The sequence below is a fragment of the Castor canadensis genome, chromosome 14 (genome assembly GCF_047511655.1).
Source record: "Castor canadensis chromosome 14, mCasCan1.hap1v2, whole genome shotgun sequence".
Classification (NCBI taxonomy): Eukaryota; Metazoa; Chordata; class Mammalia; order Rodentia; family Castoridae; genus Castor; species Castor canadensis.
Genome location: NC_133399.1, coordinates 41,409,623 through 41,425,227, shown reverse-complemented (window position 1 = coordinate 41,425,227; position 15,605 = coordinate 41,409,623). Strand labels below are relative to the sequence as shown.

The window sequence follows — 15,605 nt, the reverse complement described above, 5'->3', positions numbered from 1 at the left end:
TAGAGGCAGCGCGGGCGCAGAAGAGACCGGCCGAGCTTCGCTTCCGGGTACTTTTTCCCAGGCACCGCCAGCCTAGGCTTGAGATCTTAGTTTAGGAGCAGTGACCCGACGCTGAGAGAGAGGCTTCCCCGGTGAGAAGGGACGCAGACTCCGGCGGAGACGAAAAGATTCCGGGTCTAACCGAACACAAACTACTGACCACTGGCTATGGCGGCCCTAGTGAGTATGAATGAGGCTGGGGTTCGGGCTCCCCGCGGCGCAGGGGGGCCCTCCTCATTCACGTTCCCTCTTCCTCTCTCCTCAGGGTCCCGGCAGCCAGAATGTCACAGAGTATGTCGTTCGAGTTCCCAAGTAAGTCCCTGATCCCACCTCCTCCTCCCCCCCCCCCCCAAAATTAAAACCTTCAGGAGCTACCAGGCGTTTCTGGTCCAGGCAGAGCGACTTGAGGGCAGGGCGGGGGAATTTTTTTAGGGAGTGAATGGGTCCATTCAGTCCCCCGCCTAGCATTGGAGGCACATAGGCTAGAGCTACCCAGCCAAGCATCTGTTACAATTTACTAGTTACTATTCGCTGCTCTGGCCTGTTTTTAAACCGGCCAGGCCTTTGTACGTGTTGTTCCCACTGCCAGGAGTGTCCCCTCTCCCCCACTATGACTCTTGTACGTGCATTCTTGTCGATCCTGCAAAACTCAGTTCCAGTGTCTTCCTCCTGCACACCCTGTTAGTCCTTCTGCCTCCCCAGGGTCACGTTCTCAATTGTCCTCACATCTTGGTTCCTCTATATCTTTGTTCCTCCTTTTCTGTGTGGAGTTGGAAGGGGATAGATCTAGTTACTGGGAATCCAGAATCTTTTATGAGTCCCCAGCATTTCCCAGCACAAAGGTCTGAACCAGGGTGGATTTGTTGAATGTATGATCAACTAACTTAGCACTGCCTCTTGTCCCCTCTAGGAACACAACCAAAAAATATAACATAATGGCTTTTAATGCAGCTGATAAAGTCAACTTCACTACATGGAATCAGGTAAGTTTTTGGTTCTGGGGGACTGGAGAGCAGGGTTTAGGAGAACCTAACCCTGGACTTGGTTTAACAGTTGCTTTAGTTTTAATAGTAACTAAAGTTAGTTTTGTCAGCTCTGCCTAAGGGGAGATAAAATGATGAAGGGTCAGGCGCATGTCTGGCTCACATCTATAATCCCAGCTACTCAGGAGGTAGAGACTAGGAGGATTGAGGTTCAAGGCCAGCCCAGGCAAAAAGTGAGATCTCATTTAAACCAATAACTGGGTGTGGTGGTGTGTATGTGTCATTCCAGTGACTGAGGAGGTATAACTAAGAGGATCACAGTCTAGACTAGCCGTGGGGAAACAACATGGAAACTATTTGGAAAATAACTAAAGCAAAAGGCTGGGTGCATGGCACAAGTGGTAGAGTGTCTGCCTAGTAAGCATGAGGCCCTGAGTTCGTTCAAACCCCAGTACCACCAAAAAATGTTGATGAAGGCCCTGACCAGGCTTCTGTGCATCTCTGTAAGTAAGGTTTGTCAGGCTCCACAGAAGTTCTTCTTAAGGAGAACATTTAGAAATTATGCCCATGGTGAGCATTTTTGATCTAGATTTTTCTGTTCCATGGAAGGGACTAGGCTGGGGGCTGCATTCCATGTGCATCCCCAGGGTTGCCATTGTCAGAGACACTAGAAGGGACTTTGGAAGACAGTGAAGGGTTTTCAGCTGGGAGGTCAGGAGACAGACTGTGTTTATTATTTTTTTTTCTGTCTTGTCTGTGTTTTGGTGGGACTGGGGTTTGAACTCAGGGCTTTTTGCATTTGCAAAGCAGGTGCTCTACTGCTTGAACCACACCTCCAGTCCATTTTGCTCTAATTATTTTGGAGATGGGGTCTCACAAACTCTTTGCTTGGCTGACCTTGAACCTCCATCTTACCAAGTAGCTAGGATTATAGAATTGCACCAGCACCAGGCCTCAGCACTGTACACCTCAGCACTGTATATTTGAGGGCAGATGAAGGAGACTAGGATAGGATGACAGCTGGTCCAGCCAAGTGATGATGGGTGTGGCACAAAGAAGGCTGTGGGGTGTGACTGGATTCTGAGTGCTTTGGAAGTGGAACCAAAAGGTTTGTTGGCAGATAGAATGTTGCAGAGTGAGGGCGAGAGAATAACAGACAACCCCAGTTCCCTCCAGTGTTCTAAAGGAAACATCAGTGTGTATTGTCATTGAACAGATAAGAGGTGTCTGGGCATGGTGGTGCATGCCTGCCATCCCAGCACTTGGGAGGCTTGAGGTCAGTGTGAGGCTACATAGGGAGACCCTGTATTCAACAGTTTAAAAAACAGTAAAATAGCCGCCTGTCAGCGGCTCACGCCTGTAATCCTAGCTACTTGGGAGACTGAGATTGGGAGGATCATAGTTCAAGGCCAGCCTGGGCAAATAGTTCACAAGACCCCCATCTCCAAAATAATCACAGCAAAATGGACTGGAGATGTGGCTCAAGTGGTAAAGCACCTGATTTGCAAGTGTGGAGCCCTAAGTTCAAACTCAAGTCCCACCAAAAACAAACAAACAATAAAATAAACAAGGCATAAGTTTCAAATTGCCTGTTGTTCTGAGTGGTGCGACAAAATGTGATGAAATTTTGCTGTCTCCCTCTATGTTGCCTGGGACAGATGTGACTCTTGGCTTTGTCTAGTGTCTTCACACTGTGTATGCTGCCTTTTAGTTGCTCACTGGCCGTCTTGCCTACCATGTCTACTGTTCTGGTACTGTAGTGTCTGTATTCAAGTTACCTTTATTTTGCTGAGCCGTGGCTCCAAAGCACAAGAGCAGTGGTGCTAGAACTTAGACATGCCAAAGAGAAGCCAGGAGACACCTCCTTTCAGCAGAAAAGTGGAAGCATGAGAAACTGAGAGAGAGATTCCATTCATACAACTTTCATCACAATATATTGTTATATTTATTCTACTTCATTGTAGTATAGTAAGTTTCAAATTCCCTTTGCCTATCATAGTATATCTATATGCTCTAATTGAAAGAAGCATGTAACTGCTGGTTTGTTTTTTTGTGTGTGTGGTACTGGGGCTTGAACTCAGGTCCTACACCTTGATCCAGTCTGCCAGCCCTTTTTTGTGATGGGTTTTTTTGAGATAGGGTCTCGCAGACTATTTGCCATGCTGGATTTGAACTGTGATCCTCTTGATCTCTGCCTCCTGAGTAGCTAGGATTACAGGTAACTGTTGTTCTAAGAGCAGCTTAGTAACAAGTTTAGAATGTGGCCTAGTGTTCCAGTCTAGGAAGGAACTCTGCCTCATAGAAACTCTCTGCATCTTGAAGTGGTCTGATTTGGGATGAAATGATGAACATTCATCATTTCTCATTATGCACCTATATGCTGTATGGGTAAAATGTGGAACTGCTGTTCTAAAAGCAGCTTGGTTACAAGGTTGAGAATGTGGCACTGCGCTTCACTCTAGGGAAGGACTCTGGCTGGTAGATCTTGCTTGTACCTTGAAGCGTGCTTTTAGAAGTAGCATTCCTTTTTGCTCACAGCACACCTGTATGCTCTGTCGAAAGAAGCCCCATATTCACCATATTCTCCAAGTGCCACCATCCTGTGCCTTTGTTTTTTTTTTTTGGTGGTACTGTGGTTTGAACTCAGGGCCTCACACTTGCTATTCAGGCACTCTACCAGTTGAGTCACTCCACCAGCCCTTTTTTGTATTGGGTGTTTTTAGAGTTTGTTTGTCTCACAAACTCTTTGCCCAGGCTGGGTTTAGACTGTGACCCACTTGATCTCTGCCTCCTGAATAGCTGGGATTACAGGCATGAGCAACCAGTATCCAGCTATCTTACACCCTTTGTGCCAAGCAGGAGGTTGACTGTGAGCACCCGTAGTGCAGGGCAGGGAGAGTGTACTGGCAGTGGGCCCGGTCCAGGCAGGGTTGGGGCCCTAAGAGACTTTGCTTGCTGCTCCTCCAGGCCCGGCTGGAGCGGGACTTGAGCAACAAGAAGATTTACCAGGAGGAGGAAATGCCAGAGTCAGGCGCCGGCAGTGAGTTCAACCGCAAGCTCCGGGAGGAGGCCCGCCGGAAGAAGTACGGCATCGTCCTCAAGGAGTTCCGGCCCGAGGACCAGCCCTGGCTGCTGCGCGTCAACGGCAAATCGGGCAGGAAGTAAGTGACGCTGGGGTCCGGGAGGGCCAATTCCATTTCCCTGTGCGTTCTGCCACCTCCTTTCTGAGCCTCAGTTTCCCAGCTGTATGGAGAGGGTGCCAGCCCTTCTTTCCTCAGAGGGCTTAATTTTGGAGCCCGGGACAGCACAGCCTCGATTGGCCTACTCAGATACTGTGGGGGCTGTCTGCAGATGCCCAGCTCCTGGCCCTGGGTACCGTATGATGGGTTTCTTGGTATGTGACTGAAAGGGAAGGTGGGGCTGGTGTGGTGGTTCAGAGTCCTTGAGGTAGGCAGCCCAGGGCCTGGCCTAGGCGCCAGGGCCCACCTCCGGGCAGAGCAGGAGGGCCAAGTCAGGTTGGGAAGGGCAGTCCGGGCAGAGCTGTGTGATGGTGACAGGTGGCAGGCTGCATCATTCTGGGTAGTGGGTGCCAGGCTGTAGCCAGAGCATGGCGTGGCTGTGTTGGGGTGCAGTTCAAGACTGTCTAGATTCAGGGAGCAGAGCGAGGCCAGAGGCCATGAGGAGACTGGGCAGCCAGAGTTCACTGGCCACTTCACACGGCGTGTTTCATCCTGTCCCCACTGGGCCCCTGGTGGCGGGGCCAGATGTAAGCATGACATGTGTTATAGACTTGGCCCAGGCACTTGGGGACCACCCTGCATCACACTGTCACAGGCGTCCTTTGAAGAAGCCCCGCCAGGCAGGTGTGGGAGGCAGACCCGTGGGGACTGCCCGGGCCGGGTGGCACCTAACAGAAGCCTCCTGCAGATTCAAGGGCGTAAAGAAGGGCGGTGTGACGGAGAATACATCCTACTACATCTTCACACAGTGCCCCGATGGGGCCTTTGAGGCCTTCCCCGTGCACAACTGGTACAACTTCACGCCCCTGGCCCGGCACCGCACACTTACTGCTGAGGAGGCTGAGGAGGAGTGGGAGAGGTAAGTCTGCCAGGCCCTGGGTGTCCCCAGGCACAGGCCAGCCCCATGCTGGGAGCCAGGTACTCAGTGGGACCCATACTTGCTCTCAGTCCTCAGGCAGGTGGTGGGCCCCTTATGACGCCAGCAGAATAGGGTGGGTACAGCAGCCACTCAGCTTCTGCAGGTGGAGGTCACTGCACAGCATTAGCTGCACTGGACAGTCAGCTCTCTATGCAGAATGGGCGTCCTAAGGGATCTGCAAGGATCTCCTGAGGCTGCAGCGTCCTCAAAGGGGCCGAAGAACGTGGTGTGAGAGGCTGGAGTGCAGGATTGAGGGGAGGATCCTGAGAAGGAGGCCTCCCGTCCTAGTTGAAGACTTAACAGTGTGGTCACCAACACCTTGGGGCATCCATACCTGGTGCTGGAGGGCACTCTGGACACATCTCCAAAAGTACATTTGCAAAACTGCATTTGCATGTGCCACAGAGTAGTAGGTTCTCAAGCCTGCAGTTCCCAAAAGATTTAAAAAAAAAACCAGGTGTGGTGGCTCACTTCTGTAATCTTGGCACTCAGGAAGCTGAGGCAAGAGGATCAAGAGTTTCAGACCAATCTGGGTTACATAGCAAGACCCTGTCTCAAAAAAAAAAAACAAACAAGGACAAAAGAAATTTTTTAAAAATCCTTTTTCCTTTTTTCTCCTTTGCTTAATTGTTTTCATTAGTCTTGAAATTTTGGATGGGTCATAGGTTGACTCAGCTCCAAAAGTAACTCCTGTGAAAAGCAGGTGCAGAGAGATCAATTCCACCTGTAGTCCGTGCCCTCAGGCGTTGGGCCCTGTTTTGCTGCTTGACCTCCTGAGGCCTTGTGATGCCCTGCTGGGCAACGGGTAGGGTGCCTCTCTGTGCTGTTTTCTTTGGTGGCACTGGGGTTTAAACTCGGGGCCCCACGCTTTCTAGGCAGGCACTCTACGGCTTGAGCCATGCCGTAGCCCTATCTGCAGTTTTCTTCCAGAAGACGCGCAGGTGCTCTCCTTTGTGAGGCAGCATGGTGTTAGGATGTGCCCTCTGTCTCTTGGAGAGCAAGTTATGTTAAAGGATCACATTGAAGCTAGATGTTCTAAGAGAAGGGCACTTGCTATTAGCAAGCATGAGACCCTGGTTCAAACACCAGTATCGCACAAAAAAAGAGACAGACTGGTTGGGTGTGGTAGTGCACTTGGCAGTAGAAGCAGAAGAGTCATGAGGTTGAGGCCAGCCTGGGCTACATAGCAAGTCCCTGTCTCCAGACAAATAAGCAAAACCAATACATGGCCTCATGGCTGGATTTGCCTGGAGCACCTGAGGCACAGCGCCATGTTGAAATTTCTCCTTGAGGGGCTCAGCAGGGAGGGATTGGGGCCAGACCAGCTTGCCCCATGACTTCAGAGTGTTTGGCCCTGGTAAGGCAGTGTCCATGGCTCCTGTCTGCCCCCTGGGCCATGCAGGGCTTCTGGAGGAGGGGCCCTGAGCCCAGCCCCTTGTCACCACCCCCTTTACCTGGGCCACAGGAGGAACAAGGTTCTGAACCACTTCAGCATCATGCAGCAGCGGCGGCTCAAGGACCAGGACCAAGATGAGGACGAGGAGGAGAAGGAGAAGCGCAGCCGCAAGAAGGCCAGTGAGCTGCGCATCCATGACCTGGAGGATGATCTGGAGATGTCTTCAGATGCCAGTGACGCCAGTGGCGAGGACGGTGAGCCACAGCTGTGGGCAGGGCAGCTGTCAGTGACCTCAGAAGGTCAGGGTCATGGTTTGCAAAGGTGACTGCTCAGTGAATGCCATTGAGACTACTGCTACTCATGGGTGCCCTAGAGCTGACAGGCACTCAGGGTACTAGGGAGGCTGAGACCATGGCCTTTACGGGGTTTCCCGGGACAGCACAGCCTTGATTGGCCTACTCAGATACTGTGGGGGCTTGGTATGTGACTGAAAGGGAAGGTGGGGCTAAGCTCCTGCCTGTGAGGGAAAGCTTCAGGGCTGTTCCCCTGCTTCTGAAGAATTGGCTCACCCTGAGGCTCAAGTGCCCAGTCATCGGCGCACCCAAGATATATGTCTGGAATCGTAAAACACGAAAGACACAACAGATCCACGGCCTGAGCCTCTCATGTCTCCCCCATCCTAGGCAGCAGAGCCCCCAAGGCCAAGAAGAAGGCCCCCCTGACCAAAGCAGGCCGGAAGAAGAAGAAGAAGAAGGGCTCGGATGATGAGGCCTTCGAGGACAGTGATGATGGGGACTTTGAAGGCCAGGAGGTTGACTACATGTCCGATGGCTCTAGGTGAGACGGGGAGGCTGTGTGAGACCTCAGCCCACCCTGGGGAGAGCTTGCTCACCCTCTGACCACCTGTCTTACAGCAGCTCCCCAGACGAGGCGGAGGGCAAGCCCAAAGTGACGCAGCAGGAGGAGGGGCCCAAGGGTAGGCTGGCTGGACGGGGCTGGAGGGGGCCAGCTAGGGGGTGTCACCTGCCCAGTCGCCTCCTGCTCACACCCCAGTCTCTCCCCAGGCGTCGATGAGCAGAGTGAGAGCAGTGAGGAGAGCGAGGAGGAGAAGCCGCCTGAGGAGGACAAGGAGGAGGAGGAGGAGAAGAAGGCTCCCACTCCTCAGGAGAAGAAGCGCCGGAAAGGTGGGCTTAGCTGGGCTGGGGCTCCAGGGCAGGTGTCCCATCTGTCCCTCCTGGGCCTCCTCATCCATGCTGGAGGTGAGGGTGGGCACAGGGATCCCGTGTGGCTCTGGCCCTGACTCTGGCCCCTGCAGACAGCAGCGATGAGTCGGACAGCTCAGAGGAGAGCGACATAGACAGCGAGGCTTCATCTGCCCTCTTCATGGCGGTAAGGTGCAGCCATGCAGAAGGGTGGGGGGAAGGGGCAGAGACCTCTGTTTTCACAGCCTTAATCTCAACCTCTGCAGAAGAAGAAGACACCCCCTAAGAGGGAGCGGAAGCCATCTGGTGGCAGCTCCCGAGGCAACAGCCGTCCCAGCACGCCCAGCGCAGAGAGCGGCAGCACCTCCTCCACCTTGCGGGCAGCTGCCAGCAAACTGGAGCAAGGTGAAGCCGGCCAGTGGCCTGTGCGGGAGATCTAGGAATGAGGGTGGGGCATTGGCCTGTGTTGTCCTGAGCTCTGAGCTCCCACCTCCCACCCCGCCACTCAGCCCTGACCCCACTCCCACAGGGAAGCGGACAAGCGAGACACCAGCAGCCAAGCGGTTACGGATGGATGCAGGGCCCCAGAGCCTGTCTGGGAAGTCCACCCCACAGCCGCCATCAGGGAAGTCCACACCCAGCAGTGGGTAAGTTTGCTGTGATTGCAGGGCTGGGCAGACTACACAGGGAGCATCCTGCTGACCCTCTCCCTCTGCTCGTCAGCGATGTGCAGGTGACAGAGGACGCTGTGCGCCGATACCTGACACGGAAGCCCATGACCACCAAGGACCTGCTGAAAAAGTTCCAGACCAAGAAGACCGGGCTGAGCAGTGAGCAGACAGTGAACGTGCTGGCGCAGATCCTGAAGCGCCTGAACCCTGAGCGGAAGATGATCAATGACAAAATGCACTTCTCGCTCACCGAGTGAGGCACTGCCTAATAAACATGCTGCAGACCCAGTGTTTGTGCATGCTCACTGCCATATGTCCCTGCCCAGCGTCCTGCTCCCCAAGTCCCAGGGCACTCCAGAAAAGCCTGGACAGGCTCCTCAGTCCCTCATGGAGTTGCAGGCACCCTGTAGGCCTCATTTTCATGAGTCAGCCTTCTTTCTGTTGATGGAGCCCCCCCCTTTCCCCCCACACACCCACGCTGCCTGCTGGGTAACAGCAGAGCAGATTCCCCTCTCTCTTGCTCAGCTGGTCCATGTCCACTGGGTACCTATTACCTATTTAATTTTACTTTTTTTTTGCAGTACTGGTGCTTGAACTCAGGACCTACACCTGAGTCACTCCACCAGCCCTTTTTATGAATGGTTTTTTCCACATAGGGTTTGCTGAACTGTTTGCCCAGGCTGGATTTGAACCATGATCTTCCTAATCTCTGCCTTCCGAGTAGCTACAATTATAGGCGTGAAACACCAGTGCTGGCATTACTTTTTGTTTCTTGTGACCATCTCCCTATATAGCCCAGGCGGGCTTTGAACTTGTAATTCTCCTGCCTCTGCCTCCTGAGCATTGGGATCGCAGTCATGGCCACCATGCCTGTTTTATTTCAATGACCCTATTTTCAGTTGCCCAAAGTTATCTTTGTTTCTGTCTGGCATGGACTGTTGAGTTTGGAGTGTCTTATCCATGGGTGTTTTTGATCGTTTCTTTTCCTATTTTGCATTTTTACTTAAGCATCCTTCATCTTCATCTGTCAGACGCACCTAGAGTCCACAGTTGATAAGCAGCCTGCCCCGTCTCCTACCTCGCCTTCCTGACAGGCCATTTCCTCGTCTTTGTCACCAGGGCTGGGTGCTCACGGGAATTTTGCCTGGCAGGTAGCTTTTGCATTTGCTTCTGCCAGCCACCTAGGAGTGCCACTTGGATCCTGTTATGTGCAGTTCTCAGCTTGGGGCTCTGTCCCCAGGTGGCCACCAGAGTGCTACGCCCTGGTGGCTGGTGCTGGCCTCTGGGCCTTACTGTTTCCCAGTAATGTTTCTGGGGTTCCCTTATCCCCTAGCAGACCTGATAATTTATTATGGCCGGCATGGCCAGGCGTCTACAGGGTGAGGGTGTCTCCAAATTCCTAGACAGTAACGTGGCTGAGGATGGAATCTGGCTGCAGTTACCACCTTGGAACCTGTATCCTACGTGACCTGGCGGGAGGGTGGATGGGGCCTTCGGTCTTGCCCACCCCTGGAAACTCTAGGTGGAAAGCCTCCCTGCCCAGTTCTGCAGGCCCAGGCTGCCAAGCCCAAATGCCTGGGATGTCAGGCTAATTCCCAGGAATGTCCCCTTTTGCCCAGCCTCCCACCAGCCTGGGCAGTTTCACCCCTGCTGTCTCTACCATGTGGACTTCTGCCCAGGAGAACAGGCAGTGTGGCTTAATAGTTAGGTACAGAGCTGTCGTGTTCAGAGTGATCTGGGTTCCAATCCCTGGCGCATTCCTTAACTCAGTTTTTGTTGTTTTTGGTGGTATTGGGGCTTGAACTCAGGGCCTCACACTTGCCAGGCAGGTGCTTTGTCACTTGAGCGCCTTTGCCAACCCACATTCTTTAACTCTGGATAACTTCAAACAAGTGACCTTTTTGGATTTAGAAGTCATCTGAATAGGTACTAGGACGGTCAATAAAGTAGACCCTTGTGGATGTGAGGCAGTCTAGAAATAGGAAAAGCTCAGGTAGGTTGCGTGGGGGTAGACCACCCTCACCTGGCTGGGAACTGCCCATGCCCTGCCCCACTCATTCTCATTATTGGGTAGGAACCTCCTTGGCTTGACCCCCCCATGGGATAGTTTTAAAGGCACCTGAAAAAGAAAAGCTCTGCTGGCGGACTCCACCTGCAGCCACCTGGCAGACTTCCCGTTCCTCACCTGGCAGAACAGGTGAGTCCCCTTCTCAATAAAGCTGTTCTACCCCACCCCATCCACGTCCTCTGCTTGGATTCTTCATGTGGAGCGCAAAGACCAAGATCTAGTGACCACAGACTGCACCAGCACCGTTCACAGATGGATGTTGAGGCCTGGGACAGGCAAGGTGGCAATGTCCCTGGGCTGGGTGGGCTGGCTCATGTGTGGAAGAATTTCTGAGGCAGGGTTTAGGGCAGAGGGCTGTAATTTGCAGTCACTCAGAGCAGTATGAGTGATCACACCAAGAGGCAGCTTACTTCTACCAGCTAGCCACATACTGCGGCGTGGAAATGTGAGCACATGTGTCTGGGTTTCCCTATCTTGTGAAGTCTTCAAGTTTTAACCTCCTCAGTGTGTGGATCAGGCACCTCAAACAGCAAACAAGTTATGTGTATTCCTTTGCCTCAAACAGTTCTTTTTCTTTTAAGCAGGACTTGGCTTTGAATTCAGAGCTTTATGCTTGAGAAGTGAGCACTCCACTGTTTGAGTCATGCCTCCAGTCCATTTTGCTCTGCTTATTTTGGAAATAGGGTCTTGCAAACTATTTGCCCAGGCTAGCCTTGAACCGTGATCCTCCACATCTCAGCCTCCCAAGTAGCTAGGATGACAGGTGTGGGCCAGCGGTGCCCAACCACCTTGAAAGTTCCAGGCGCCCATGGTTGCCAGGCACCACACTAATACTAGGTGCCCACTTCCCTGGGTCACACAGGCACAGCCACCCCCCAAAGCCTGCACCTCTCAGTGACCTCCTGCTGGCTCCACACTAGCCCCTGTGCATTTCAGCATCCCCTCAGGCTCTGATGCTCTGGAACCCCAGGATGGGGCTGCAGCTGCAGGGTTCCCAAGTTGGCCTTCCAGAAAGAGTTGTTCCTGCCCCCTTGTGTCCCGGCACTTGGCTGTCCCCAGGCCTCTCCCTTTTCCTGTTTTGATGCTGGCTCAGCCAGGTCCGGAGACAGGGGAATGATGTCTTAATCCTCCAGGCGGGAGCCCTGATGGGACTGGCTAGTCTACCTTCCGCGCGCCCTTTCTAGCTTGTCTGCCCCCATCTGCATGCAGGGGCTCCTAAGCCCCACACCTCCTTCATTGGGAGGGACTTCCCGGGGGGGGCCTTACCTCTCCCACCAAACAGCAGGTGGGGTAGGGACACGGGTTGTTCGCCCTGGGCTTGTCTCTGGCTTCAGGCTTGACAACTCATAAATCGGGGTGTCACGGTGTTGGAAATGGGTCTGCGGAATGTCTGGGTGGGGTGGGGGCGAGCCCTTAACTCGTAGAAGGACGAGGTGTGGGGTACAAGGAGCCAAGGCCAAGCCCTGAGACATAAGGATGAGCTGGGCAGGGTCTCCAGTGCCTCCTGGGACCGTGGTGCTGGCAGTGAAGAGGTTAAGCCCCCAGCCAGGCAGGGAATAAGTTCAGAGCATGGGGCTCCCGCGGCCCCAGGACCTGTCTCTCACAATGGCCACAGGGAGGGTCCTGCTCATCTCTCTGCTGGTCCTGTCACTGCAGTTGGGCCTCAGCTGGGACTCTGATGCTCACCAGAAAGCTCCAGTGGCAACAGGAGAGTTCTGGTCTAAGCAGACAGCAGAAGCCGGAGGGACCTGGAGGCTACCACTGGGTAAGGACTCCCAGGGACCCGGGTGACTTCCCAAGTCCTTGCTGCTAAGTCCCTGCCTCATTTCAGTGCCCTTTCTTTCCACCAGGTGCCCACAGTCTCCATGCCCGCCTGCGCCGAGCCCTGGCCGGTTCATGCCAGCTATGGAGTCTGACCCTGCCTGTGGCTGAGCTGGGCTTGGGCTACACCTCAGAGGAGAAGGTCATCTTCCGTTACTGCGCTGGCAGCTGCCCCAGAGGTGCACGTACCCAGCATGGCCTGACGCTAGCCCTGCTGCGGGGTCAGGGCAGAGCCCATGGTGGGCCCTGCTGCCGGCCCACCCGCTATGCCGATGTGGTCTTCCTCGATGACCGCCACCACTGGCAGCAGCTGCCCCAGCTCTCAGCGGCTGCCTGTGGCTGTGGCTAGGAGTGGCCAGCCATTCAGGTGTCTGAGAGCAGCGCTGATGGAGCAACTACGGCTTGAAGGGCTTAGCTGACATATTTATTGGAGACCTGAGTGAGAGAAGAATAGAAGTTAGGGGAGGTGGGCTGGGGCTCTGGCAATGACCACAATAAAGAAGCTGCTCTCCTGGCCTTGTGAGTGTGTGCCAGCAAGCGCTGACGGCCACCAAGGCTCTTTGTGAACAGGTGCTACCCAGGCCTTCTCCTGCAGGTCTTACTCTGGCAGACAGCCAGCTGGGAGCAGTGTCTGGTGTCTGGGAGCAGGTGGGGGCCACTCTGGACATCAGCAGGCTGGTGCTGGCCACCCTGGCCCCATTTCCTCAGGAAGGGAGCGGCAGATCACAGAGATGCGCCGGCCCCGGGGAATCCGCCGCTCCCCAAAAAAGGACTCTTCATCTCGAAGGATCTCATGGGAGAAGTCATAACGGGCTGAGTCCCTGCAAGAGAAAACTGGTTATGAGTGAGTGACCAGGCAGACTGCAGTCCCAGTCCCTTTGCTGCCCCTGCACCTCCCTAGGGGTAGTGTTTGCTCTGAAGGCTGAATGAGAGGATTCTCAAAAGAGTCAGGTGGGCATCTGGCATGTCACTGGGGATAGGGCTCCACAGCTGTACCTTAGAATGTAGAGGGAGCCTGGCTCCAGCAACAGTTCCAGCCACTGTCCTGGCTCCTGGGTATGAACCAGCCGCATGACGCTGGGGGACAGCAGGGACAGGCCAGCAATGGTGGCTCCGCAGAACTGGAAGAGGGGGCATGGCGGTGGGTCAGGCTTCTGGCCTGCCCTGCCAACCCCTGGCTGGGAGCTCCAAGGTGCTGGTTTTTGCCCACCTTGACACTATCTACGTGAGGCTTGATGTAGCCCTGAGGTTCCAGGTCCAGCACGTGCACTGGGGACAGCAGGGTCTGGCCAGGTCCAAAGGCAGCTACCTGTACGCGCTGCAGAATGGCCCGGCTTGCTTCAGACCAGCGGGACTTCTCTGTTTCCCGAAAGCCGTGGATGGCCTGCACGGAGAACTCAGGTCAAGGTCTAGGCTCAGTGGTGAGAGCTTGCTTGGCATGTGAGAGGTCCTGAGTTCCATCCCCACCACCTCAAAAAAAAGAAAGAAAACTCCAATAGAGAGCTCAGGTTGGGCCCGGGAGAACAGAAAACTGAGGTACAGAGCAGAGTCCAGGGCAAGAGACTGGTTTTCCCAACATGACTCTTGTCCCTGCCGTCATCTTCATCTTACAGTCCCGTCTGTAACCTAGCACCTGCTACAACTACAGCCCTTCCTAGGTCTCAAACCCCTGTCTTGGATCCATCTACATCTGACCTCAGTCTCCAATTCCCAGTCCCCAATGCTTGCCCACCCCACTCAGTACTTAATTGTCAGTCTCCACCCTCAACTTGATCCCACCGAAGTCCCCAGTCTGACCCCAATCGCTACCCTGTTCATCTCTCCACACTTCTTTCCGCCCTCAGCGTGGAGGCAAACACCTCGCAGCTCCGGATCCTGCCTCGTTATGGCCCCGCCCTCATTTCCAAAGCGTCCTCGCTGTCCTCAGGTCTCCGTCCCCCACGTGCCCCCTTCCCGGAATTCCAGGACAGACCCCATTCCTAGGTACCGCCCACAGCATGGCCCGGCCGCATCTCAGGGACCCCGCCCCTCCTCAGCGATCCCCGCCCCCCACCCCTCCGCCTAGGCCCCGCCCCGCCAGCCTCACCGCATCCCAGTGATCGTATTCGTAGCGGCGGCGGCGCAGCTCAGGTTCCAGTTCACGGCTCAGCGTCTCCTCCTCGGCCTTGCTCAGGAAACCAGGCCGCACCACGGCCTCATCCTGCAGGCGGCTCAGCACCGCTGGGCCCGAGCCCCGCACCCAGCCAGACCCCTGCAGCGTCCGCAGTGCCAGTCTCCCACTCCGGGTCATAGCCATAGGGCCGGTGGTGGAAGAGGCCGGGGACAGGGCAACGCCCCCGGCCTAGACCCATTGGCTGTGGCCTCGCCACGTCCCTCCAGTGATTGGCTTTTCCCAGAATCCCGCCTCCCTCTCAAAGTTACTGGTTGTTCCTCTCGTCCTCTCGAGCTACTGGTTCCCTTAGAGCCCGCCTCCTCTCCCTGGCTATTGGGCCCCATCGACAGGACCTGAGATTTTACTGACTGTGCCGCACGTCCATCAGTTCCGGCTTTATCCCAAACTTCTCCCGCAAAGGGAAAGTGCTCACTTAAGCCAGTGCGCGGGCGGGACCTCACATGCCTGCGAAGGCAGGAGTTGTCTGGAGCAGGGATCATAGGAGAATTTGGGCAAAGGCCAAGGTTACGGAATTGGCCGATGTTAGAGGTTAAGAGCAGAGTGCAGTCGCAGTGAGAGGAAAGGGTCAAGGGTACCGGAGGTCAGGGCCATGATTATGGGGCGGGGCCAGGCGTGCAGTTAGAGGTTGCGGTCAAAGGTTAAAGCGAGGTATCCATTTCCCCTAAGTAGGTTTTTTTGTTTTTGTTTAGGTTTGAAGATGGCATTGTGGTTGTCATTTAAAAGACTATTTATCTTTCAGAAATGCATACTGAAGTATTTATAGAAGAAATGATACCTGGTGTTTGCTTCCAAATCCTACAGGTCTGGGGGGGATGGAAGGGGGCCGTATAGGGACGAATCCTAAAAGGCTGTAAATTGGGGGTTGTGTGATGGGTAGCTGAGGCTTCCTTCCTCGTCTTCTGCACAGACGTTCTTACCACTGGAGCCATCCTGCCCCTTTTTTGTGAAGGGTATTTTTGAGATAGGGTCTCAAGAACTATTTTGCTCTGGGGCTAGCTTCCAACCTCGATCCTCCTGATCTCTGCCTCCTGAGTAGCTGGGATTACAGGCGTGAGCCACTGGCACCAGCCCCAGCCTTCTGCATGCATTTTAAA

General features: G+C 54.4%; 3 protein-coding genes across 5 annotated transcripts; 2 read left to right on the top strand and 1 right to left on the bottom strand.

The window, feature by feature from the left end:
* The first annotated feature begins 43 nt into the window (after positions 1-43).
* On the top strand, positions 44-8,738 carry Gtf2f1 (general transcription factor IIF subunit 1). 2 transcript variants are annotated; one of them, XM_020180013.2, is made up of 13 exons: positions 44-219; positions 305-351; positions 950-1,022; positions 3,990-4,183; positions 4,950-5,120; positions 6,646-6,830; positions 7,260-7,413; positions 7,494-7,552; positions 7,641-7,760; positions 7,892-7,965; positions 8,045-8,183; positions 8,308-8,425; positions 8,502-8,738. In XM_020180013.2, exons 1-13 carry the CDS (start codon positions 208-210, stop codon positions 8,704-8,706), a joined length of 1,551 nt encoding a protein of 516 aa, XP_020035602.1. In that variant the 5' UTR covers positions 44-207; the 3' UTR covers positions 8,707-8,738. The 2 variants fall into 2 exon arrangements, with proteins under 2 accessions (XP_020035602.1, XP_020035601.1); XM_020180012.2 differs by having other exon boundaries at positions 45-219; positions 7,491-7,552.
* Positions 8,739-11,478: 2,740 nt separating this feature from the next.
* Pspn (persephin) lies at positions 11,479-13,089 on the top strand. The gene is made up of 2 exons (XM_020180015.2): positions 11,479-12,282; positions 12,368-13,089. Exons 1-2 carry the CDS (start codon positions 12,087-12,089, stop codon positions 12,685-12,687), a joined length of 516 nt encoding a protein of 171 aa, XP_020035604.1. The 5' UTR covers positions 11,479-12,086; the 3' UTR covers positions 12,688-13,089.
* Positions 12,741-14,687, bottom strand: Alkbh7 (alkB homolog 7). 2 transcript variants are annotated; one of them, XM_074054432.1, is made up of 4 exons: positions 14,425-14,687; positions 13,648-13,722; positions 13,335-13,459; positions 12,741-13,159 (listed from the first exon to the last, which is right to left on the bottom strand). In XM_074054432.1, the coding sequence occupies exons 1-4, from the start codon at positions 14,632-14,634 to the stop codon at positions 13,006-13,008; spliced, it is 564 nt and encodes a 187-aa protein (XP_073910533.1). In that variant the 5' UTR covers positions 14,635-14,687; the 3' UTR covers positions 12,741-13,005. The 2 variants fall into 2 exon arrangements, with proteins under 2 accessions (XP_073910533.1, XP_020035603.1); XM_020180014.2 differs by having other exon boundaries at positions 13,549-13,722; positions 14,425-14,683.
* Between the last annotated feature and the right edge of the window lie 918 nt (positions 14,688-15,605).

What these genes read in the sequence shown, in the direction of transcription:
- Pspn (XM_020180015.2), top strand. Translation starts at nt 12,087, where the DNA reads ATGGGGCTCCCGCGGCCCCAGGACCTGTCTCTCACAATGGCCACAGGG. An exon ending in GACCTGGAGGCTACCACTGG is followed by an intron (nt 12,283 to 12,367) that starts GTAAGGACTCCC and finishes TCTTTCCACCAG; the next exon opens with GTGCCCACAGTCTCCATGCC.
- Gtf2f1 (XM_020180012.2), top strand. An exon ending in GGAGAAGAAGCGCCGGAAAG is followed by an intron (nt 7,761 to 7,891) that starts GTGGGCTTAGCT and finishes TGGCCCCTGCAG; the next exon opens with ACAGCAGCGATGAGTCGGAC. An exon ending in TGCCAGCAAACTGGAGCAAG is followed by an intron (nt 8,184 to 8,307) that starts GTGAAGCCGGCC and finishes CCACTCCCACAG; the next exon opens with GGAAGCGGACAAGCGAGACA.
- Alkbh7 (XM_020180014.2), bottom strand. Translation starts at nt 14,634, where the DNA reads ATGGCTATGACCCGGAGTGGGAGACTGGCACTGCGGACGCTGCAGGGG. An exon ending in CTCACGTAGATAGTGTCAAG is followed by an intron (nt 13,460 to 13,548) that starts GTGGGCAAAAAC and finishes CCCCTCTTCCAG; the next exon opens with TTCTGCGGAGCCACCATTGC. An exon ending in GGCTCCCTCTACATTCTAAG is followed by an intron (nt 13,160 to 13,334) that starts GTACAGCTGTGG and finishes TTTCTCTTGCAG; the next exon opens with GGACTCAGCCCGTTATGACT.